Source organism: Schistocerca cancellata, chromosome 2, assembly GCF_023864275.1.
Source record: "Schistocerca cancellata isolate TAMUIC-IGC-003103 chromosome 2, iqSchCanc2.1, whole genome shotgun sequence".
NCBI lineage: Eukaryota > Metazoa > Arthropoda > Insecta > Orthoptera > Acrididae > Schistocerca > Schistocerca cancellata.
In genome coordinates this window covers 833128467-833155399 of record NC_064627.1, presented here as the reverse complement: position 1 = coordinate 833155399, position 26933 = coordinate 833128467, and the positions used below count along the sequence as shown (strand labels likewise).

General features: G+C 46.1%; 1 protein-coding gene across 1 annotated transcript in view; it reads right to left on the bottom strand.

Annotated features, from left to right (window-relative positions):
- The window catches only part of LOC126162731 (sialin), a 368491-nt gene that overhangs the window by 81771 nt on the left and 259787 nt on the right, over positions 1 to 26933 (bottom strand). The window contains exon 4 of the mRNA XM_049919394.1: positions 3141 to 3319. Coding sequence (XP_049775351.1) covers positions 3141 to 3319 — 179 coding nt within the window. The remainder of the gene's footprint in view (positions 1 to 3140; positions 3320 to 26933) is intronic.

Sequence of the window (26933 nt, the reverse complement as noted above, 5' to 3'; positions counted from 1 at the left end):
TGTCCGCTGTACCGTGCGTGTGATCATTGCTTGTACAGCCCTCTCGCAGTGTCCGGAGCAAGTATGGTGGGTCTGACACACCGGTGTCAATGTGTTCTTTTTTCCATTTCCAGGAGTGTATAAGGAAACAGGAAGTGTTCAGCCTCATGTGAAACGTCAACCACAACCTGCAACAAATGATGATGCCCAAGTAGGTGTTTTAGCTGCTGTCGCGGCTAATCCGCACATCAGTAGCAGACAAACTGCGCGAGAATCGGGAATCTCAAAAACGTTGGTGTTGAGAATGCTACATCAACATCGATTGCAACCGTACCACATTTCTATGTACTAGGAATTGCATGGCGTGGCGACGACTTTGACGTCGTGTACAGTTCTGCCACTGGGCACAAGAGAAATTACGGGACGATGACAGATTTTTTGCACGCGTTCTATTTAGCGACGAACCGTCATTCACCAACAGTGGCAACGTAAACCGGCATAATATGCACTATTGGGCAACGGAAAATCCACGATGGCTGCGACAAGTGGAACATCAGCGACCTTGGCGGGTTAATGTATGGTGCGGCATTATGGGAGGAAGAATAATTTGCCCCCCATTTTTATCGATGGCAATCTAAATGGTATGCTGATTTCCTACGTAATGTTCTACCGATGTTACTACAAGATGTTTCATGACAGAATGGCGATGTACTTCCAACATGATGGATGTCCGGCATATAGCTCGCGTGCGGTTGAAGCGGTATTGAATAGCATATTTCATGACAGGTTGATTGTTCGTCGAAGCACCATATCGAGGCCTGCACGTTCACCGGATCTGATGTCACCGGATTTCTTTCTGTGAGGAAAATTGAAGGATATTTGCTGTCGTGATCCACCGACAACGCTTGACAACATGCATCAGTGCATTGTCAATGCATGTGCGAACATCACGGAAGGCGAACTACTCGCTGTTGAGAGGAATGTCGTTACACGTATTGCCAAACGCAATGATGTTGACGGACATCATTTTGAGCATTTATTGCATTAATGTGGTATTTACAGGTAATCACGCTGTAACAGCATGCGTTATCAGAAATGATAAGTTCACAAAGGTACATGTATCACATTGGAACAACCGAAATAAAATGTTCAGGCGTACCTACGTTCTGTATTTTAATTTTAAAAAACTACGTGTTACCAACTGTTCGTCTAAAATTATGAGCCATACGTTAGTGACTATTACTATTACACAAAGCGAAAAAAGTGATCCAACTAAAACATTCATATTTCTTTACGTTCTACACGAATATTTAATAAAAATGGGGGTTCCTATTTTTTAAAAAACGCAGTTGGTGTCCGTTTGACCTATGGCTGCGCCATCTAGCGGGCCAACCATAGCGCCATCTGGTTCCCCCTTCAAGCTAGACAAGTTTCGTTCTTTGTAGTTTTTTCGTTGGACGCTTATTTCGTGAGACATTTGGCCCGGTCACGATCATTGGACCACCCTGTATAAGACACAAGTGTCTGGCGCAGTTATTAGATCGGTTACTGCTGCTACAATGGCAGGTCATCAAGACTTAAGAGAAATTGAACGTGGTGTCGTAGTCGGCGCACGAGCAATGGGACACAGCATCTCCGAGGTAGCGACGAAGTGGGGATTTTCCCGTGCCCAATTTCAGGAGTATACCGTGAATATCAGGAATCCGGTAAAACATCAAATCTGCGACATCGCTGCGGTCGGGAAAAGATTCTGCAACAACGGGACCAACGACGACTGAAGACAATCGTTCAACGCGACAGAAGTGCAACCCTTCGGCAAACTGCTGCAGATATCAGTGCTGGGCCATCAACAAGTGTCAGCGTGCGAACCATTCAACGAAACATCATCGGATGAGCCTTCGGAGTCGAAGGTCCACTCGTGTACTCTTGATGACTGCACGACACAAAGCTCTATGCCTCGCCTGGGTCTATCAACACCGACATTGGACTGCTGATAACTGAAAACATGTTGCCTGCTCGGGCGAGTCTCGTTTGAAATTGTATCGAGCGGATGGTCGTGTACGGATATGGAGAGAACCTCACGAATCCATGGATCCTCCATGTCAGCGGGGGACTGTTCAAGCTGGTGGAGGCTCCGTGATGGTGTGGGGCGCATGCAGTAGGAGTGGTACGGGACATCTGATACGTCTAGACACCACTCTGACATGTAACACGTACCTAAGTAACCTGTGTCATCACCTCCAGCCATTCATGTCCAATGTGCATTCCGACGGACTCGGGCAACTGCGACACCCCACAGGGCCGGAATTGCTACATAGTGGCTCCAGGAACACCCTTCTGAGTAAACATTTCCGCTGGGCATCAAACTCCCAGACAGGAACATTACTGAGCATATCTCGGATGCCTTTCAACGTGCTGTTCTCCATTCCCTCGTACTCTTACGGATTTATGGACATCCCTGCAGGATTCATGGTGTCAGTTCCCTTCAGCACTACTTCAGACATGTGTCGACACCTTTTTGTCTGAAGCGTCGTAGAGTCCTAGGGTGACATCGCTGGGCATCATGCGTCTGCACCATTATAGAGGAGGGCTGTAGGCACCATTGAACCAAATTTTAAACATATGCGTTGCAATGGAAGACTTACAAGGGGTTTCGAAAAAGTAGTCCCTTAATTCTGTCTGTATTTAGGAGCGCCTGGGTAGCCGCGCACATATGCATGCCAGGGATTCGGGGAAGCACGCTGAATCTGAGTCGAATCTGTCCGGCGTATTAACGAAGAGGGCCAAAATGCCGGTCACGCTGTGTATGGTTTTTAGGCGGTTTCACACGTCCAATTAGGCAAACACGGGGCTAGTACGCACGTACCGCCTCAGTTACAGGATTCACAAATATTTAGAAAATGTTCTCACAATTCCGCATGGGATAATACTACACGCAGGCAGATGGGGAACAAAAAATTCGGGCAGACATTGGCGATTGCAACTGACATGCCGATCCCGCGAAGATACGGGATAAACGCTAAGAAAAATTAGAAGAATGAAGATATAGAACAGAGATTAACTAATAAGTCGGTGATTGCCGAGTTGCAAAATTTTAAATTTCATACTGCCATTTGTGACAGGCACTGGGAAAAAGAGTACGTGAGAGGTGAGACGCGTACCTCAGCCAGCGTGGCGTTGTCCCAGGCGGCGAGCGTGGCGTTGCCGGCTGCGGCCTGCGAGTGGTTGGTGGGCAGCACCATGGCCACGATGGCGATCGTCAGGTTGACGCGCAGCATGTAGTTGAACATGAAGCCCAGGATCACCATGATGTTGAGCACCTGCCGGCACGACAGGCAGCCTGCGGGAAGAAGCGAAGGAGGGTCAGCTGACGCCGATGTGCTGTACAACTGTGGTGCACAATTTACGCTAGCGTATCGTGACGGTTTGGTGAAAATAAATCCCTTCTATAGGAGTCAACACTTTTTCGTACATCAGATGAAAAGGCCGCACAGAACGGCGCCTAGAGAGACACCGAATTCCTCAACTTCTGGATGGCATTCGGTAGACTTCCGCACCGTCGAGAAGTGAACAAAGTGGATTTCTTGTTACATTTTCGGTTTGATCCAGGACTCCTTAGCAGCTAAAACTAAACTCGTCGAGCTTTTTTTCCCAACTTCTTACCCGCTTTGTATTCTTTCTTAACCTTACTGATCCGAGACGAGGGTCGGGGGAAAAGAGGGCTGGGGCCGTCTTCCGAGGCCTGGCCTCAGTGTTCCATTCCCGCTCTCCCAGAGCCAAGAAAGGCAAGGGGTCTTACAGAATCAAGAGAGCTTTATTTGATCAAATTGCACACACACACACACACACACACACACACACACACACACACACACATATATATATATATATATATATATATATATATATATATATATATATATATATATATATAGGGTGGTCCATTGATAGTGACCGGGCCAAATATCTCACGAAATAAACATCAAACGAAAAAACTACAAAGAACGAAACTCGTCTAGCTTGAAGGAGGCAACCAGATGACGCTATGGTTGGCCCGCTAGATGGCGCTGCCATAGGTCAAACGGATACCAACTCCGTTTTTTTAAATAGGAACCCACATTTTTTATTACATATTCGTGTAGTACGTAAAGAAATATGAATGTTTTAGTAGGACCACTTTTTTCGCTTTGTGATAGATGGCGCTGTAATAGTTACAAACGTATAGGTACGTGGTATAACGTAACATTCCGCTAGTGCGGACGGTATTCGCTTCGTGACACATTACCCGTGTTAAAATGGACCACTTACCAATTGCGGAAAACGTCGATATCGTGTTGATGTATGGCTATTGTGATCAAAATGCCCAACGGGTGTGTGCTATGTATGCTGCTCGCTATCCTGGACGACAATATCCAAGTGTCCGGACCGTTCGCCGGATAGTTACGTTATTTACGGAAACAGAAAGTGTTCAGCCACATGTGAAACGTCAACCACGACCTATAACAAATGATGATGCCCAAGTAGGTGTTTTAGCTGCTGTCGCTGCTGATCCGCACATCAGTAGCAGACGAATTTCGCGAGAATCGAGAATCTCAAAAACGTCGGTGTTGAAAATGATACATCAACATCGATTACAGCCGTACCATATTTCTATGCACCAGGAATTGCATGGCGACGATTTTGAGCCGTCGTGTACAGTTCTGCCACTGGACACAAGAGAAGTTACGGGACGATGATAGATTTTTTGCACGCGTTCTATTTAGCGTCATTCGTTACAGCGGTAACGTAACCGGCATAATATGCACTACTGGGCAACGGAAAATCCACGATGGATACGACAAGTGGAACATCAGCGACCTTGGCGGGCTAATGTATGATGCGGCATTAAGGGAGGAAGGATAACTGCCCCCATTTTATCAATGGCAATCTAAATGGTGCAATGTATGCTGATTTCCTACGTAATGTTCTACCGATGTTACTACAAGATGTTTCAGTGCATGACAGAATGGCGATGTACTTCCAGCATGATGGATGTCCGGCACATAACTCGCGTGCGGTTGAAGCGTTATTGAATAGCATATTTCATGACAGTTGGTTTCTTCGTCGAAGCACCATACCATGGCCCGCACTTTCACCGGATCTGACGTCCCCGTATTTCTTTCTGTGGGGAAAGTTGAAGGGGGTCGATGAACTCTGACGCCACGTTCAACCACAATCTAAATGTGTTCTTTCAGGTTCAGATCTGGCGAGCTGGAGGGACAGCACATCAATTGGAACTCGCCACTGTGTTCCTCGAATCACTCCATCACACTCCTGGTTTTATGATATGGCGCATTATCTTGTTGAAAAATTCCACTGCCGTCGGGAAACATCATGGTCATGAGCGGGTGTACGTAGTCTGCAAACAGTGTACGATTCTCCTTGGCCATCATGATGCCTTGGCGAGCTTCACTGGACCCATGGAAGCCCACGTGAATGTTCCCCAGAGTATAATGGAGCCACCGGTAACTTGTCTCCGTTCCGCAGTACAGGTATCAAGGAGCTGTTCCCCTGGAAGGCGACGAATTCGGGCTCTCCCATCGGTATAAAGAAGGTACAGGGATTTATCAGACTATGCGTCACTCTACCACTGCTCCAAAGTCCATTGCCGATGATCGCGTGCCCATTTCAGCCGTAGTTTCCGATATCGTGATGTGAACACTGGAACGTGCGCGGGTCGTCGGCTGCGTATACTCATCGTTAGGCGCGTTTCGTGCGTTGTGCGTTCAGACACACTCGTACTCTGCCCAACATTAAAGTCTGGTGTTGGTTCCGCCACAGTTCACCGCCAGTCTTGTTTTACCAGTCGGCTCAGCCTGCAACGTCCTACACCTGTAATGATGGGTGGCCGCCGAACTCCACGCATTCTGGACGTGGTTTCACCTAGGTCTCGCCCCGTGTTAAAGACACTCACCACGGCACTCCTCGCACACCCGACAAGTCGTGTAGTTTCTGAAATGCTCGTACCGAGCCTTCGGGCCATCAAAATGTGCCCTCAGTCAAAGACAGATCACGATCCTTCCCCATACTACACACGGACAGCATGCTCACTGATATTACATTCACCGTGCGTATGTGTGACTAGCAGTCATTCCTCGCCATGTGGAGCTGCTATCGCCTGGACGGATTTATATCGATAGTTGGTAGGCGGTCATAATGTTGTGGCTGATCAGTGTAATTCTGACACCAAACTCAATTCACACAACTAGGGCTGAAATACGAGGGCTGTCCAGAAAGTAAGTTACGATTGATCGCGAAATGAAAATCACAGTGAAAATCAGAAATGTTTCATTTGTAACAGTTAGCTACACCTTTCAGCTACTTCTCTACGTAGTCGCCGTTCTGATTCAGACATTCGTCATAGCGTTGTACCAACTTTCCAATACCCTCATCATAGAAGGCAGCCGCCAGTGCTTTCCGCCAATTCTCTACGCCGGCCTAAAGCTCGTTGTCTGTGCCAAAATGTCTTCATAGCCAGCAGTTCGTTTGAGCAGAGATGAAACTCAGTGGGAGACAATTACGGGCTGTACTGTGGGTAACCAAACATTTCCAATTGAAACGATGCAGCAACATCTTCATTGCCCCTGCAGAATGAGGCTGAGAATTGTCTTGAAGAAACCGCACGACAGTTATGTAATGTTGGTTGCATAGCTTCAGGGGAAAATTCTCACCAGGCCCTCGTACTTGGCGGGAGACACTATTTACTATAACATCTTTACGCGCTCACTAAGACCTCAGGAATGAAAAGAACGACATAATTCTACCTGGAGTCATACTAGAGACACTGCCCAACGCATCTTTGCAAAGCTTTATCGGCTTTTCATAGTCGTTTCCATTTCGCGACCGATCGTAACTTACTTTCTGGACAGCCCTCGTATCTCTGAAGATGTCGCTAATCATCCTGGGAACACCGGAAGGTAGGGATTCTGCGTTAATATCGGTCGTTTTCGATACTTTTGTGTGTCATATCCGTCCAACCCTCATTCACACTTCTGCTGGTAATAGGAGCGTTTCTTTAACCTTTCATTTCTTGGGTCGTCATATCGGTTTGATGCGCTCCATTACGACTTCCTCTCCTGTGCCAATATCTTAATATCAGAGTGGAGTTTGTAGCCAGATTCTTCAGTTATTTGGTGGACACATTCCAATCTCTGTCTTCCCCTACAGTTTTTACCTTACTAATAATGTAGATGTTATTAACATATGTGTTAACATACGGCCTATCAGCCTGTCCCTTCTTCTTGTCAGTGTTCTCCATACGTTTCCTTCCTCCCCGATTCTGCCCAGAACCTCCTCGTTCCTTATCATATCAGTCCATCTAATTTTCAACAATCTCCTATGGCACCACATCTCGAACGCTTCGATTCTCTCCTTTTCCGGTTTTCCCATAATCCATTACTCCCATCCATACAATGCAGTACTTCAAAAGTACATTCTACAAAATTTCTTCCTCAAATTAAGGCCGATGTTTGATACTAGTAGACATCATTTGGCCGTGTTATTTTGCTTCAAAGGTAGCAGAATTCCTTCACGACGTCTACTTCTTGGTTACTAGTTCTGAGGTTAAGTTTATCGTTATTTCATTTATGTTTTTCTCCCCATTTCTTTCGTCTTCCTTTGGTTTACCTTCAATTCATGTTCTGTACTCTTTACACTCTTCATTACATTCAAAAGTTCCTGCAATTGCTCCTCACTTTCAGTGAAGACTGCAATGTCATCAGCGAATCTTATCATTGATATTCTTTCCCCATGAATCATTTATTTCCGACATTACTTCTCTGATGCGTACACTGAACGGTACTGGCGGAAGACTGCTTCTTACACCTCCACTATTTTTCTGCCTTGTATAGAGTTTAGATAACATTTCTTCGTGTGTTCCGGGGTTACGCTTAGCATGCCATCTTCTTCCCTCCCCTACCTCTACATCCATCCCTAGGGATACAGTACTAAGGAAGCACTAGTCACAGTGTACTTTTCCTCGTGTTAACAAGCTTTATGTATACCAAGTTTGTTCCAGAGCAACCCTTTCCTACTGCCACCATCCCTGGGGATTACATGTACTGGCTCTGAAGCGTAGAGACTCGACACTAACATACTTAGTTTCCGATTAGTTTTACGTTTCATCCACTACACGCCCCCATTCCACCCTTAAGGGTGACAGGGCAGTCTTACTCCAACAATGTACGAGTATTTTTCCAGATGCGATATCATGCAGTACCAAGTAGAAATTGCTCTAGGCATTCCATAGTTATGTGTACAGTTCATCGCTTTCCCACATAAACCGAAATAATTTGTGTTAAGATATCTCTAGCCCCCACGGTATTTGCCTGTTCAAGTTTCAGCGTGCTTCCTAAAAATAGTAGTAATTATCGAAATTTAGGTATGTATAGGCATAATGCGAAGAAGTTGTATGAAACTTTAACAAAAGAGGTACGATGCAATGATTGAAGTTTCGTCGTTCTTTAATTTCTGATCTTCGATTATTCACACTAAATCATTAACTAATCAAACGAATTTCATTTGTGATCCTATCAATGTGGTTCTTACATCAATATGTGATGAGCTTTGGTTCACATTCAGTTAACTAGCAGGACTCTTGTGTGACCGAACTGAGTAATAATAATGGCTTACGTATAGATACAGATTTATAAGCATGATACGTTCAACGTGGTAGAGTTAAAACATGGTGCAAAGTGAAAGGTTTATGTATTAACTTCCCGCAATATGAAAAAATGTTATTAATAAATTATCGTTTGGCTCCAGGACGTGTTATTTTACCACCATGAAGTCCTTCTATATTCTGGTTATGAGGTGACGAGCCAAGAGAAACCTGACATTCGAGAATGATGGATTGGCTGCAGCCAACAAGTTCTCTGGCTATCAAGAGCCCGGGCTTCATCTCCATTACAATATTGTGTGGGGACAGAATAAAGACGAAATCTGATGCGTACAAGTAACAGACAAACTTTTCTCTCGCATTAGCGTTGTTGCGATACCCACAAAAGAATTAGTAACGATCTCGAAAGAGTTGCAATGTGAGACGGTATCTGGCATAGGCTTGAGAACATTTAATTTAATATTTTGGAAAGAGGTCACTGGACAGCTACTAATATGTGACCAGAAGGTCAGGTGAGGTTTTGGAATTTTTTATAAGATTTATTTTGCGATTAACATTCAAAGTTACTTAAATGCTACACTCATTGAAAACTGGTTATATGTTTTATCGCTTCGTTAGAAGAAACTTTCTCCTAACGTATATTACGAATGCCTGCTGATAAGTAATGCCTCCGAATTTTTTATGTGAAAATTCTTAAGGCTTTTTAAACAAAACAAACTTTATTAACATTCTACACCTTTATTCTTCATGAGTACATATTTATTTGTCAACATAGTCACCCTGGCGAAGAACACATTTCTCCCAACGAGAGACCGACTTGCTGATACCGTCACTATAGAATGTTTGACTCTGTTGTCGGGGCAACATCCTCACCTTTGCTTGCACCGCTCATAACTACAAAGTCCCCGAAGGTGTTCTTTAACTTTTGGAAAATTGGGAACTTACGGAGGGTGATCGATGACAGAGAAACAGCGCTCATGTGTGGTCTGGTACTGTCATGTGCTCTTCCGGCAGCCTAAGGCTCACGCGCACATTGTCACTTCCCCCAACGCGCTCTCACCTTTGTCAGGTACTGCGGCTGACTTCAGTTCCAGACCCGTCTTTCACTGAACACACGTCGAACACGGTGGAAAAGCGTCTAGTCCAATCGGTACTACCGACAACATCCCTTGAGCAGGCTACATACGTGCCCGATGTGGTACATGTACGACGCCACGGCAACATATACACTGAAGCGCCAAAGAAACTGGTATAGGCATGCGTATTCAAAAACAGCGATATGTGAACAGGCAGAATACGGAGCTACGGTCGGGAACGCCTGTGTAAGAGAACAAGTGTCTGGCGCAGTTGTTAGCGCGGTTACTGCTCCTACAATGGAAGGTTATCTAGATTTACGTGACTTTGAACGTGGTGCTATAGTCAGTGCACGAGCGATGGGACGCAGCATCTCCGAGGTAGCGATGAAGTAGGGATTTCCCCGTACAACCATTTCACGGGCGTACTGTGAATATCAGGAATCCCGTAAAAAATCAAATCTCAGACATCGCTGCGGCCGGAAAAATATCCTGCAAGAACAGGGCCATCGACGACTGAAGAGAATCGTTCAATGTGACAGAAGTGCTGCCCTTCCACAAATCGCTGTAGATTTCAATTCTGTGCCATTAACAATGTCGGCGTGCGAACCATTCAACGAAACATCGTTGATATGTGCTTTCGGAGCCGAAGAGTTATTCGTGTACCCTCGACGACACGAGACGAAGTTTTACGCCTCGCCTGTGGCCGTCAACACCGACATTGGACTGTTGATGACTGGAAACATGTTGCCTGGTCGGACGAGTCTCGTTTCAAATTATATCGAGCGGATGGACGTGTACGCGTATGGGGACAACTTCTTGAATCCTTGGACCGTGAATTTCAGCAGGGGACTGTTGAAGCTCGTGGAGACTCTGTAATGGTGGGGGGACGTGTGCAGATGGAGTGATATGAGACGCGTGACACGTACGTACGTGAGCATCCTGTCTGATCACCTGCATCCGTTCATGTTCATTGTGCATTCCGCCGGACTTGGGCAATTCCAGCAGGACAATGCGACAGCCTACACGTCCAGAATTGCTACAGAGTGACCCCAGGAACATTCTGAGTTCAAACACTTCCGCTGACCACCAAACTCCCCAGACATGAACATTGTTGAGCATAACTGGGATGCCTTGCAACGTGCTGTTCCGAAGAGATATCAACCTCCTCGAACTCTTACGGATCTATGGACGCCCTGCAAGATTCATGGTGTCAATTCCCTCTAGCACAATTTCAGACATTAGTCGAGCCCTTGCCACTCGTGTTGCGGCACTTCTGCGTGCTCGCGTGGGCTCTACACGATATTGGGCAGGTGTACCAGTTTCTTTGGCTCTTCAGTGTGTATGATGATCTCTGTTACGAAATAATGTAAATACTGACTTTATCAGTTATTAAGTTGTAAAGGAATAACGCCTTTGTTTTATGAATATCGGTCAATTATATGAACGATCAAAAGCTGTTTTTAAGTATGTCATGTATGGACGTTGTCATTTTAAGAAACAATTTAACGATGTGTGAAGCCGCAATGGTGCCAACACCAATCAACATTTTTTACGATACGACGATGGCTAGATTGTTAGCCGAAACTAGCAATTAATCCAAATAAAGCTTTCATATGCGATCTTGACTTCATGAGTTTTCAATCCCTAATATAAATAAAACATTTACGACAGATCGAGTATCTCCTGATTGACAATGTCTACAAACTTAATCACAGTTAAGTGCCTGGCACAGATTTCATCGAACCAACTTCAAGCTATCTCTCCAATATCCCACTCTCTACCAGCGTGGCCGACTGGTGTGGCTGAGTGATTCTAGGGGCTTCAGTTTGGAACCGCGCAACCGCTACGATCGCAGATTTGAATCCTGCCTCGGACATGGATGTATGTGATGTCCTTAGGTTTAAGTAGTTTTAAGTTCTAGGGGACTGATGACCTCAGATGTTAAGTCGCATAGTGTTCAGAGCCATTTGAACCATTCTACCAGCGTGCGGCAAAAACGAACACTTAAATATTTCCATGCGAGCTCTGATTTCCCTTATTTTATTTCAGTGATTATTTGTCTCTCTGCAGGTGAGCGCCTACAAAATATTTTCGCATTCGGAGGAGAAAGTTTGTGACCAAAATTTCTTGAAAAGATCCTGCCACAACGAAAAAAGCTTTTGTTTTCATGATTTCCGCCCCAACTCACGTATTATACACGTTACACTGTCTCCCTTATTTCGCCATAATGCAAAACGAGCTGCACGTCTTGAATTTTTTTCGATGTCAATGCTATCAGATACGGATCCCATAACGCACAGCAAAACTCTAGTAGGGGACGGATAATCTACATGAGGGCGTCATCTGCAAACAATCTAAGAGGGCTGTTCAGATCGTCTCCTAAATCGTTTATGTAGACCAGGAACAGCAGAGGGCCTATAACACTTCCTTGAGGAACGACAGATAGCACTTCTGTTTTACTCGATGACTTTCCGTCACTTACTACGAAATGTGACCTCTTTGACAAGAAATCATGAATCTAGTCGCACAACTGAGACGATGCTCCGTAGGCACGCAGTTTGATTAGAAGTTGCTTGTCAAGAAGGGCATGGAAATTCTTATGAAAATGTAGAAATATGGAATCAATTTTAGATCCGCTGTCACCAGCACTGATTACTTTGCGTTAGTAAAGAACTAGTTGTGTTTCACGAGAACGACAATTTCTGAATCAGTGCTCTCTGTCAATAAATCGCTTTTCTCTAGGTAATTCATAATGTTCGAACACAATGTATGTTCCGAAATGCTACCGCAAATCGATGTTAGTTATATCGAACTGCAGTTCAGCGCATTGATCCTATTTCGTTTTTTGAGTAGCGATGTGACCTGTGCAACTTTCCAGTCCTTAAGTACAGATCTTTCGCCGAGCGAAAGGTTTTGAAACTAAGTATGGAGCTATTCTATCAGCTCACTCCGAAAGGAACCTAATTAGATACAATCTGTACCAGAAGGCGTGTCTTTATTAAATGATATAAGGCGCTTCGCTACGCCTAGGATGTCTACTGCTACGCCTAGGATGTTTACTGAGTTACCCGTTTGGGAGCTGCTCTTGACTCGAATTCTGGAATATTTACTGCAGCTTCTTTGTGAAGGAATTTCAGAAAACCGTATTTAGTAACACCGCTTTGACGGCACTGTTTTCGGTAATATTGCCATTGCTATTGTGCAATAAAGATATTCCACTTTACGTCTCACCAGACGGTTACACGTAGCTATTTGAAGGTTGTTATTGTTTCCTGTTATTTATTATCAATAGCAGAATCGAACACAATTAGGTCTCTTCATCTGTTTGTGCGAAATAAGTTACATTTATTTAAGCTCAGCGTCAACAGCTAGGCCCTGCTCCTATTGAGGAACCTCGGCAGGTCATACTACATCTCGCTACGGTCTTCTGGCGTTACAACCTTCCAATAGACAACAGCGTATTTTGTGAACAACCTCATGGAGCTTCCAACGTTGTATGATTCATACACAACACCCGACAAAAAAAAAAAAAAAAAAAAAAAAAAAAACTAAGCCCCTCAGAGGAAATGGTCGGATGTGAATGCACCATCGTACAAGTACATACAAGCGCCGGCCATGTAAATGATTAGAGCTGGAATTAACTGGTGCTGGTAGAATGACACCCAGAAAGCGTTAGTGTTTTCCGTGTTTAGCTTTGTTATAAGCACCTGAGAGAGTTTGAAAGAGGTCTGAGTATACGTACTCATATGGGTGGCTGGTCGAAAAACATCCATATTTGTCGGGCATTCGTATTTGGCAGTGACCTGACGCTGCACTGCATGGGAGCGCACAATCGTCTTCAAGGTTCCTGTTGAGCTCGTTCCACTATGTGAGGTAACGGGCGAGTTTCTAAGTTCAGAGTTGGCGGCCACCGCTCGGGCGGCGCAGCAGGGACGAGCTGGTTGGCAAACACGTGGTGCCGAACGTTAGCCGGACGAGAGGGGTAGCCCCAGGGCATGGTCCAGCCGTGTGGCTGGGAATTCCGCTGTGACGCTGTATCGATGAAGGAGACACGTTGGTGCGCCAAAGATGGCGGACTTTGTGTACCCTTAATGGCAGACGTTTCACATTTCATATAGAAATTAATAGTAGCCAGATGAATCATATAACTCAAAAGGAAACATGTACATTAGTATTATTTGCACGACGATTCTGATGCTGTAATCAGATTTTCAATATCCTTATTAGTTTAAAGTTTAGTATCTGACTGTAAATTATACAAGTAACACGCAGCAACAAATTTCCAAAATCTAAAGGATTCATCCGATTTCTTCGATCTACGTGTCTTTAGAAAGCTATTAGTGTAAACCTGAATTGGTATGAATTACAGGTATTTAACTGGAATAGTACATGAGTTATTGGATGTCAAAGTAGCCGATTACTACTAATCAAATGGTTCAAATGGCTCTGAGCACTATGGGACTTAACTACTGAGGTCATTTGTCCCCTAGAACTTAGAACTACTTAAACCTAACTAACCTAAGGACATCACACATATTCATGCCCGAGGCAGGTCGCGCGGTTCCAGACTGTAGCGCCTAGAACCGCTCGGCCACTCCGGCCGGCTACTACTAATCGCGTCAAGCCATAAGTACTCCACAGTTACACGAAAAACGGTAGCGCATGCTTATAAATATATTTATTCGTCTATGTCTTTGTTTACATCCGATATGTGCTATTCATGAAGAAATTGGTTAAATATTTACTGTGTGTTAGAAAGCACAGAGACATTAGGCTACTGGCCTACCTTTTGTTCTATTCCTTTGATATAAGTTAATTTAATTTGTTTATGTATCTAATAATGTGTGTTAGAGCGTGTTTATGGTCCAGCTTTAGGAATATTTATTTAATTTCAAATTATTTAAATGTAATTCCAGTATTTCGAATGCGTTTCATTATGTTTGTGTGGGTGCGTTGGATTGAAGACATGGCGCGAGCGCTCTAGCCAATCACAGGTCTCGTGAATGGGGAGACTGGATGGAAGCGAGTTCGGAACAGTGCGGCGCGAGGGACAGTGGCACAGGACACGGGAAGTGCTGGAAGCGACGGCGCGACGGACGCGGAGTCGGCGGAAAGACTTGGACAGTGGAGCAGTTTGCGCGTGGTCGCGGGGGATAGAAATATTTCGCAGTGCCGACCTGTGCTCTTGTGTGATTTCCGTGGCTTGTGCAGTGAAGTCGTAGTATGCGTTCGGAAGTGAATATCTCGCGAGCTAAGTTGTTGTTCGTAACTAATTACGTGAAGTAGGAATCTATTGTTTCCCTGTTATTCAACTTATATTTTATTTAATTGCTGGACCATCGACACCAACAACTGTTTTGCAGAAATATACCGCATTCTCAAAAGTACTTCCACTATCGTACTCATCATTTAAAGTCGTACATGCAGATTTTATTTAATTGCAATCTTTCATTTGTAAATTTGTATGTTACTTTCATGGCAACGGCCTTGCAGCTGTGGATGCACCGGTTCCCGTGAGATCACCGAAGTCAAGCGCTGTCGGGCGTGGTCGGCGCTTGGATGGGTGACCATCCAGGCCGCCATACGCTGTTACCATTTTGTGGGGTGCACTCAGCCTCGTGATGCCAATTGAGGAGCTACTCGACAGAACAGTAGCAGCTTCGGTCAAGCATACCATCATAACGGCCGGGAGAGCCGTGTGCTGACCCCACGCCCCTCCTACCCGCATCCTTGCCTGAGGATGACACGGCGGTCGGATGGTCCCGATGGGCCACTTGTGGCCTGTAGACGGAGGGGTATGTTACTTTCATAATTCGCAATTGCCGAGTGATAGAAACCTTCGACCATTCGATTCATGTGTGTATTCTTATCGTATACTGTAGACTCAGCAGTATTTGGCCTGTAATGCGGCAACTACCGTATTTACTCGAATCTAAGCCGCATTTTTTTTCGGTTTTTGTAATCCAAAAAAAAAACCGGCATGCAGTATTCTCTTCACCATAAGAATAATACGAATATAAATATATTGCCACGTATTTTTCATGTTTGCTGCTATCTCATTTAAATCCTGTCTGCCTAATAAACTACGAAACTAGAGTGAGACAACAGCAAACGCGGAAGAATATACGTATCGTGTCATGTTTATATTCGTATTATTCTTATGCCTAATAGTGATACAGTCAGAAATGAAGCACGGCAATTGACTAGATTTTTAAATCTACGATGACTCTAATTTCCGTGTAGAATGTTATGTACTAAAGAGGCGCATGCAAAGATTTTCAAACGGAGAAAAATTTTCGCTAAACTCTCGTTCAGAACATCTATCATACGCAGTCTATTATTTGGTTCTTGTTGATCATTATCAAAGAAAGCAGCAGTATAAGTAACAACAAATAGCAGTCTCTTGCCATTGTTTCGCTAATGAGACGATTCCTCCTTATTTTTTTTTTTTTTTTGTAAGCGGCGGTACCGCACAAAAGCAAGCCATGCCGCGAGTCGCGACAGGCCGTAAACACGCACTATCAGAATGCGACAAACAATGCATGACACAGTACAGTAATGCATTTTCAGCTTAAGAGTGACGTAACACCTATAACAAAGAAAACGGCAGTTATCAGATCGAAGCAAACTAAGCAATCGATTCAAACCAGACGAAGCACGTGAAAAAGGAAGGGTACCCGAATAAATACGGACGGAGCGCCTGACGCATAGCAATGGCTACCTGGTAAAGCTTAACTGCTATGCTTACGACTCGAACCAAACTACTGTAGCTGTATCGTCATTCATTCGACCTAAATTGTGTCTCATATTACAATGGACCAACTTTGTTTCGATTTGGAGGTGCGGCCTAAAACTTTTCTCTCCCCTTGAATTTCGAGTCTAAAATTACAGGTGCGGCTTAGATTCGGGAATTTTTTTTTCCTTTATTTCGAGTCTCATTTTTCAGGTGCGGCTTAGATTCGAGTAAATACGGTACGTATCCCAGCCCCTAGACAACTAAACCAGCCAAAACTTTAATACTTCAACTCTGAGTCTAAGGATGACCATTGGTCGGACACTAGCAGGTGTTGGACTAAGCAATTATTATCCCTTGCATAAACTGCTGGTAACTCCACAGCACAACGCCTGCGTTTGTAGTGATGTGGTGACGGGATGCATGGATTGCTGATGAATGGCGTCGCACTGTGTTCAGCGATGACGGTCGGTTCTTCACTACGGTGGATGACCATCGTCGACGAGCATAGTGGCCACCTGGGAGAGGCACAATTCTTCCAATGTTTTGGAGAGGCACAACGGTGTTTCCTAGCGTCATGGTGTGGAGAGCCATCGAGTGTGACTTCAGGTCATGGAAGGTAGTGATTGAGGGAACTCTGGGGGCACTATGGCACGTCACGGACATTCTGCTTTCTTAAGTGCTACCTCTCTTTCAGCGGTATCGTAGTACCATGTTTCAACAGGCTAATGCTCTTGCGTCTCTATTAACTGTCTGCGTAATGATGGGACTCTTTTGTGGCCAGCAAGATTCCCAGATCTAGCCTCGATAGAACATTTGTGGCACCAACTCTGACAATACCTCCGTCCCAATGCAAGCATTGAGTATAAGAAGGATCTGTTACAACAGTAGTGACCCAGCTTCCCTCAGGAGAAGATAGAACGGCTTTATGACATCGCTCTGTATCGAATCAGTACTTGCATCCAGGGGGAGGGAGGGGTATGCAACGTCATTCTGACAAGCAGGCTCTTACTGCCAAGTTATTTGCATATTTGACTAGTTTTTGAAATTATTGAAATGACATATGCTCTCAATCCGTGAAGTTTCATTTCGTTTCCTCTTCTGCTTACGGGTGTTTCACTTTTCTTGTCAGGAGGTGTATAGCGTAAACTGGGACGGCCCCACAAGACTCCCTCAGGGTACTCCCGAAATTACCTTTGCACCTGTAGATTACGTTTAGTTCAGAACGACGTGATGAGTTCCATCTGTTGGGAAGTCCTGAATCCAATCACAGATCTGGTCCGAAACTCGGTACGCTCGTCTTTTGTTCACCACATTACTGGATATAGATGCTGAATTATGGCCTGCCGGCCGGGGTGGCCGAGCGGTTCTAGGTGCTACAGTTTGGAACCGCGCGACCGCTACGGTCGCAGGTTCGAATCCTGCCTCGGGCATGGATGTGTGTGATGTCCTTAGGTTAGTTAGTTCTAGAGGACTGATGGCCTCAGAAGTTAAGTCCCATAGTGCTCAGAGCCAATTATGGCCTTTGCGTTTCGTGTCTTATTCACAGCAGCACCCCTCCACACGCTCTGCGTTTGACGCTCAACTACGACATTAGTGAGGTAAATGACAGCCTGCGTGCTGTAGCCCGTCAGCCTCTGTGCCTATGCGCTGCGCCCATTCCGTCGGCCGCGTGACGTCAGCTCTGAGGCCGGGGCGCCTCCCTCGTTATTTTTGTGCGGCCTTCCGCCGGCCTGTGGGGGCGTGGAGGGTTCACGAAGCTCCGCAGCAGCTGCTGTGCCAGATTAGAGACGGCGGCAGCTCACTTCTCTTCAGGGCCCGCCTGTCTCATCGGTTCTCCTTTGGTAGCCTCCGTGTGGCACCCACAAAGAGCTTAAGCAACCACACTCGTTCTCGCGTATCACATTGCAACGAGGAGTCAACAGGCAAGCGCGCACTTTTGGCTATTGCGAGGGATGCGCGGCAAGTAATCTCCGTTAGGCTATAAATAAAATAATGTAACAGTTAAAGAAGTTTTATTAGAAATACCTTAAAACAACAACTTTTAATTACTTTTCTAGATAATCACTCTAATTTATCATCCTTCTTAATGAGTTGATAAATTCTCCACGTATAAAATTCTGCCGCCTCATTTTGAGGCCAACCCATAACAGCATCTTAGAGTTCGTCGTCGGAGTCAAATGGTTGGAGGCCACGCAGCGTTTTCGTATGGAAATCACTTTAAGTCTGGGGTGCAGTGAATATCGAAAAATCCAATTGGAACTGACACCACATTGTATTGTACTGTATTGAGATGGGGACCTAGAAACGACGGAGAGGCTTCGTCCCCGCCGTAACCCTCCTGGTTCACAACCCCACAACAGGAAATTTTGGAAATTTGTGGTAAGCTCCTATGGGACCAAACTGCTAGGGTCATCGGTCCCTAGGCTTACACACCACTTAATCTAACTTAAACTAACTGACACCAAGGACAGCACACACACACACACCCATGCCCGAGGGAGGTCTGGAACTTTCGACGGGGCTAGCCGCGCGAACCGTGGCAAGGGCCCCCTAGACGGGCTAAGCAGTCCACTCACCTCACCGCCGTCCCACACCGAACCAAGGATTATTGTGCGGTTCGGCCCCCAGTGAACCCCCACGGGAACGTCTCACATCAGACAAGTGTAACCCCAAAGGTCTACATGGTAGAATAATTATGGTGTACGCATACGTGGAGACAGTGTTTGCGCAGCAATCGCCGACACAGTGTAACTGAGGCGGAATAAGGGGAACCAGCCCGCATTCGCCGAGGCAGATGGAAAACCGCCTTAAAAACCATCCACAGACTGGGCGGCACACCAGACCTCGACACTAATCCGCCGGGCGGATTCGTGCCGGGGACGGGCACGCCTTCCCGCTCGCGGGGCAGTGCGTTAGGCCACACGGCTAGCCGGGCGGGCTTGACATCACATTACTTCTGCGTGCTGGCCACAGTGGGGCCGAGCACTGTCGTGCAACAATAGGACACCGATATTCGAGACACCACGCCGCTTTTTAGGGTTCCGTACCGCAGTCGGTAAAAACGGGACCATTCTAAGAACACTTCGTTCTCCGTCTGCCTGTCTGGCAGTCCAACTGTTCAAAACTCTTTTTCTCAGGAACGGATGGACGTATAAAGGGTCTACGGTCCCTTGACAACGCAAAAAAGTGGAGCTTCTAAGTCAAGCCAAGAGACACTCATTTGCGTCACGTATTTTGATGTTCGCAAACTCACTCATCAAAACTTGTAGGATGCTTCCCATTAGTCTAGAATCACAAAATTTGTCAAGGAGCAAGATGTCATAGTAAACCTACGGAAAAAAATGCGAAAATTGTTGATTTGTAATTATATCGCATATTATATCACACAAAAAATTTTTGTCATTTATTTTAGACTGACTGTCTGTCCGTCTGTCCTCTTTTTCTGAGGGAAGGGTAGACGTATCGTGTTGAAACTTACGTCACATGCTAAGGATTATGGTCCCCTGTGGTAGAATAAAAGTTAGCTTCTAAGTCAATGCAATCAAAAGATACGGCCATTTATGTCACATATACACTCCTGGAAATGGAAAAAAGAACACATTGACACCGGTGTGTCAGACCCACCATACTTGCTCCGGACACTGCGAGAGGGCTGTACAAGCAATGATCACACGCACGGCACAGCGGACACACCAGGAACCGCGGTGTTGGCCGTCGAATGGCGCTAGCTGCGCAGCATTTGTGCACCGCCGCCGTCAGTGTCAGCCAGTTTGCCGTGGCATACGGAGCCCCATCGCAGACTTTAACACTGGTAGCATGCCGCGACAGCGTGGACGTGAACCGTATGTGCAGTTGACGGACTTTGAGCGAGGGCGTATAGTGGGCATGCGGGAGGCCGGGTGGACGTACCGACGAATTGCTCAACACGTGGGGCGTGAGGTCTCCACAGTACATCGATGTTGTCGCCAGTGGTCGGCGGAAGGTGCACGTGCTCGTCGACCTGGGACCGGACCGCAGCGACGCACGGATGCACGCCAAGACCGTAGGATCCTACGCAGTGCCGTAGGGGACCGCACCGCCACTTCCCAGCAAATTAGGGACACTGTTGCTCCTGGGGTATCGGCGAGGACCATTCGCAACCGTCTCCATGAAGCTGGGCTACGGTCCCGCACACCGTTAGGCCGTCTTCCGCTCACGCCCCAACATCGTGCAGCCCGCCTCCAATGGTGTCGCGACAGGCGTGAATGGAGGGACGAATGGAGACGTGTCGTCTTCAGCGATGAGAGTCGCTTCTGCCTTGGTGCCAATGATGGTCGTATGCGTGTTTGGCGCCGTGCAGGTGAGCGCCACAATCAGGACTGCATACGACCGAGGCACACAGGGCCAACACCCGGCATCATGGTGTGGGGAGCGATCTCCTACACTGGCCGTACACCACTGGTGATCGTCGAGGGGACACTGAATAGTGCACGGTACATCCAAACCGTCATCGAAGCCATCGTTCTACCATTCCTAGACCGGCAAGGGAACTTGCTGTTCCAACAGGACAATGCACGTCCGCATGTATCCCGTGCCACCCAACGTGCTCTAGAAGGTGTAAGTCAACTACCCTGGCCAGCAAGATCTCCGGATCTGTCCCCCATTGAGCATGTTTGGGACTGGATGAAGCGTCGTCTCACGCGGTCTGCACGTCCAGCACGAACGCTGGTCCAACTGAGGCGCCAGATGGAAATGGCATGGCAAGCCGTTCCACAGGACTACATCCAGCATCTCTACGATCGTCTCCATGGGAGAATAGCAGCCTGCATTGCTGCGAAAGGTGGATATACACTGTACTAGTGCCGACATTGTGCATGCTCTGTTGCCTGTGTGTATGTGCCTGTGGTTCTGTCAGTGTGATCATGTGATGTATCTGACCCCAGGAATGTGTCAATAAAGTTTCCCCTTCCTGGGACAATGAATTCACGGTGTTCTTATTTCAATTTCCAGGAGTGTATTAATATCCGTAAATCCACTCATTAAAACTTATAGGGTACTTTCCGTTGGTGTAAAATCATGAAATTTGACAAGAAGAAAGGATTCTCAGTAAAAATAAATTCGAAGTTGTTAATCTGTACTAATATCACACAACAAAAATATTTCTTTTGTCATTTGTTAAGTGACTTGAAACTTGAAATTAAAACATTCTCCAAAGCCTTGGAGTCAAATGGTTCAAATGGCTCTGAGCACTATGGGACTTAACATCTGAGGTCATCAGTCCCCTAGACTTAGAGCTACTTAAACCTAACTAACCTAAGGACATCACACACATCCATGCCCGAGGCAGGATTCGAACCTGCGACCGTAGCGGTCGCGTGGCTCCAGACTGTAGCGCCCAGAACCGCTCGGCCACTCCGGCTGGCCACCTTGGAATCCATGGGACCGATATCTTGCCAGTATCAATGTCGATAACAGACAAAAATCATCGAGATCATCGATTTCCGGAATGGATGAAGTCTCTGTGTACGTAATTAAGTTTGTACGGAACACTCAGTGCGCAAATCCAACTCGGGCCTGGCCAGTGTTTTGAATGGCTCTCCTCAGTTTTCTTACTGTCACAGTAAGCTTGGGTACTGATTGTCCTTTCGGGTTTCATAAAATCGACAAACAAGATTCCTTTGGCTTAAAAAAATCTGTAACCATAACATTTATGGCTGACAGAGTTAGGAGTTCATTTTCTTTTTGTCTGTTTGTTGTTTGTTGAGTGGAAAGATGTGACCCTACACCACTGACTGCTCTTTTCTTCCCGCGTTAGCATAGGTAGCATAGGAAACTCATGGCTCCTCACCAACCGGATTTTGTTCAGTAAGACAATGGAAAGAAAAATAAGACTGAAGTCCTATCCAACAGTCAAATAACAATATATGGACAAATAATCCCATCGGAGGAACATCCGCAACTGGGCGTTATACCACAGGTTGAAAATACCGCTACAGTTGTAAGGTTCTTTTGTTTAACACACGACCGATTTAGAGCTCTTATACGCCCAACATCAGCTCTCGTACCTTGGTGCACCGACTTACGAGACCTGAAGATGGGCGTATGAGAGCCCGAAACCGGTCGTGTGTTAAATAAAAGAACCTTACAACTGTAGCGGTATTTTCAACCTCTGGTATAAAGTATAGAGTATTATTAATTAAATATGACTATAAAGTGGGCGACATACGTTAAAACCAAGTTGGTAACTGTGATTTTCAATAACAAGCTTGCAACAAACAAGGTTCGATCGCCGGCCGGTGTGGCCGTGCGGTTAAAGGCGCTTCAGTCTGGAACCGCGTGACCGCTACGGTCGCAGGTTCGAATCCTGCCTCGGGCATGGATGTGTGTGATGTCCTTAGGTTAGTTAGGTTTAATTAGTTCTAAGTTCTAGGCGACTGATGACCTCAGAAGTTAAGTCGCATAGTGCTCAGAGCCATTTGAACCATTTTGAACCAAGGTTCGATCAAATGGTTCAAATGGCTCTGACCACTATGGGACTTACTTCTGAGGTCATCAGTCCCCTAGAACGTAGAACTACTTAAACCTAACTAACCTAAGGACATCACACTCATCCATACCCGAGGCAGAATTCGAACCTGCGACCAAAGCGGTCGCGCGGTTCCAGACTGTAGCGCCTAGAACCGCTCGGTCACTCCGGCCGGCCAAGGATCTATCACCCACGGTCTTGTGTACCTAGAGAAAATCCAATCGCACGATGAGGGTAAGCTGAGGTATATCAGTCCAGTACAATGCTGTCGAACGATACGACGCTGGAAGACACACACTAGGAAAAAGTGAGGCTGACAATAACTAAGCTAAAGGATAAAGGAGCACCTGGACCGTACGGGATTATGGCAGAAGTGCTGCCGCAGATAGTAGACCAAATTGTTTCATATTTGAGAATTTTGCTAACGAATGTGTTCTGCAGGGACGGGAGCCCAGAATGTGGAAGATCTCGAATATAATTACACTAAAAAAAAAAAGAGACAAAGACTACGTTCTTGTAGACTAATTCGTTTGGGAAACACTGTAGTAAAGCTACAGGTAAATGTTTATACCTGAGGGATCTCCGACAGGTAGTTGACATGAGTTCCCTGCAGTAGGTCTTCAGGTAGAGGAAATCCACCGACGACGACCATTTAATATAGTCATCACCTCAGATGACAGGCACTTTATATGCATAATGATTGATACTGCAGAGGCGTTCGATAATTTATGGTGATCTGCCCTTTTCAAAAGAATGAAGCAGATGGACTGTCTCAAATACCTCATAACAGCTTCCGATTCTACTACAGATACAGACGTGTCAAACTGGAACGCTCTGGAAAGAAAACAATGAGAAACATTACCAAAGGGTATTCAAGGATTCTGTGTGACGTCCAGAAGTCTGGGATGTTGGCATAGAGCCACTACTGAACTAGCTTCAAGATATGACCGGCACTAGAGGCTGCTCGCCTACGCAGATGATCTAATAATAGTACCTACAAGCACAAGAACAAAATTAGAACAGTAGTAGGAAAGTCCTCTAAACACTAAGCGATTGCTGGGTAGAAAATAAATTATCTGCAGCAGCACACAAAACTGCTCTTAGGTTACTAAAAGGAACGTTATCATGATTGAGAAACCCTATACTCAGAATAAATCACCAACGATTGAAGAGAAAAGAAATATATAAGCACATTGATATAAACATAAACGGGAATGAAAGCTGATGCTACTAAGTGGGACTCACACAGCCAGGAAGGTAAAGACAGCGCAGACTCATCGGCGTGCACAGAGAAGTAAACTCCTGCGTCTGACAGGCGCGTATATAAGCCACCGCGATTGAGGCGCTCCATCTAATACGGCCGCTGGAGTTCCACTTGAATCCTCCTACCGCGGAAAACTTCCTGGCTGTACCATTGATTTAGTCTGGATCCACAGCATGTTACAAATTGATCTCTCACCTGCGTTCCGGCGGCAGACGTACAGGCTGTTGGAGATGTTTACATGGACTGAAATGAGACCAGCCGTCGTTTCTAACTGCTGAATGGTACGGTAATTGACCAGTCAAGCACACCTCGCAGGTGATACGTATTTTCCGCGAGGAAATGCACTGTCCCATCGCTCTCAAATTAATGATAGGAAGGACACTCCACGGAGATCACCTGAAAATTCTTGCGCGGATATCCGATCAAGTTTTAGTGGATCTTCGCGAGCTGTGAGCGGGCGTTGAGCGTCCGTGGGCTAGGATGGCTCCCCAACACTATCACTGTTTGCGTCCATGCCACGACGCGTGCGTAGCTGCCGTAGTAAGGGTGAAAGTACTCTTCAAGAAGGACTTATCCGAATGGGACGGAAATCGACGGATGTGATGAATATATACAAACAAATGATTACAATTTCTGAAAGAAACTGAATGATATGTTAAAGAAAAGGAGCTTCACAAATTAAGCAGTCCAATAACGTGTTGGTCCACCTATGGCCCTTATGGAAGCAGTTATTCAGCTTGTCATTAACTGATAGAGTTGTTGGATGTCCTCCTGAAGGACATCATGTAAATTCTGTCCAGTTGGTGTGACAGATCGTCAAAATCCCGAGTTGGTTGGAGAGCCCTACGCGCAATGCTTCAAACGTTCTCAATTGGGGAGATATCCGGCGGCTTCGTTGGCCAAGGTAGGATTTGGCTAGCACGAAGACACGCAGCAGAAACTCTTCCCACGTGCGGGCGGGCATTATATTGCGGAAATTTAAGCCCAGGACGACATGCCCAGAAGGGCGTAGAATATCGTCAACGTACAGCTGTGCTATAAGTGTGCCGCTGAGGACAACCAACGGGGTTCTGCTATGAAAAGAGATAGCACCCCAGACCATACCTCCTGATTGTCCAGCGGGAGACAGTCGGGTTGGTATCTCACCGCTGTCCGGGGCGTCTCCAGACACGTCTTCAGCCTGGAATCTGATTGACTCGCACAGAACTGTCTTCAGTGATGAGTCCCGCTTCGAACTGAGTCCCGATGAACAGCGATGACGTTTCTGCAGACGCCCCGGACAGTTGTGGGATACCATCCTTACTGTCGTCCACCATAAGGCCCGACAACCAGGAGTGATGATCTGGGATGCCACTTTATTTCATAGCAGGATCCCTTTCGTTGTCATCCTTGGCACACTTACAGCACAGCTGTGCGTCGACGATTTTCTACGCCCCGTTCTGTTGTTGCTCGCGATAAACCACCCTGAGCCTACATTTCAGCAAGATAATGTCCGCCCGCACACGTCAAGAGTTTCTACTGTTTATCTTCGTGCTTGCCAAATCCCACCTTGGCCAACAAGGTAGTCGGTTACCTCCCCAATTGAGAACGTATGGAACATTATGGGCAGCACTCTCCAACCATCTCGGGATTTTGACGATCTAACGCTCCAATTGGATGGAGTTTCGCACGATATCCCTCAGGAGGACATTCAACAACTCTGTCAATCAGTGCCAACCGCATAACTGTTTCCACAAGAGCCAAAGGTGGACCAAGGCGTTATTTACTAGCCCAGTTTGTGAAGCTCTTTCAAAAAATGGGTCAAATGGCTCTAAGCACGATGGGACTTAACATCTGAGGTCATCAGTCCCTTAGACTTAGAACTACTTAAACCTAACTAACCTAAGGACACCACACACATCCATGCCCGAGGCAGGATTCGAACCTGCGACCGTAGTAGCCGCGTGGTTCCAGACTGAAGCGGCTAGAACAGCTCGGTCACAGCGGCCGGCCGAAGCTCTTTCTTTCGAATACATCATCCAATTTTTCTCAAATTATAATCATTTGTTTGTCTGTACATGTACATCGCATCAACCGATTACAGTCCCATTCGGATAACTCCTTCGTGGTGCGTCGTTTTTTCTTTTTTGTCTTAGAGTGTATACACTACACGCTACTACACAAATGTCTAATTCAGTTGCTCGAGCATGTATACCCTTTCAGTCAGTCATCAGTCTTACGATTGGATTATTGCTGAAACTTCCTGCCAGTCATCAGTCTTACGATTGGATTATTGCTGAAACTTCCTGGCAGATTAAAAATGTTAGTCAGACCAGGACTCGAATCTGGGACTTTTGCCTTTCGCGAGCAAGTGCTCTACCGACTTACCGATCCAGCACGGTTCAAAACCTGACCTCGCAGCTGTATCTCGACCAGTGCCTCGTCTCCTAACTTCCAAACACCACACAAGATCTCCCGCATACTTTACATCTACATTTATACTCCGCAAGCCACCCAACGGTGTGTGGCGGAGGGCACTTTACGTGCCACTGTCATTACCTCCCTTTCCTGTTCCACTCGCGTATGGTTTGCGGGAAGAACGACTGCCGGAAAGCCTCTGTGCGCGCTCGAATCTCTCTAATTTTACATTCGTGGTGGAGGTGGTTAGTGTTTAACGTCCCGTCGACAACAAGGTCATTAGAGACGGAGCGCAAGCTCGGGTTAGGGAAGGATTGGGA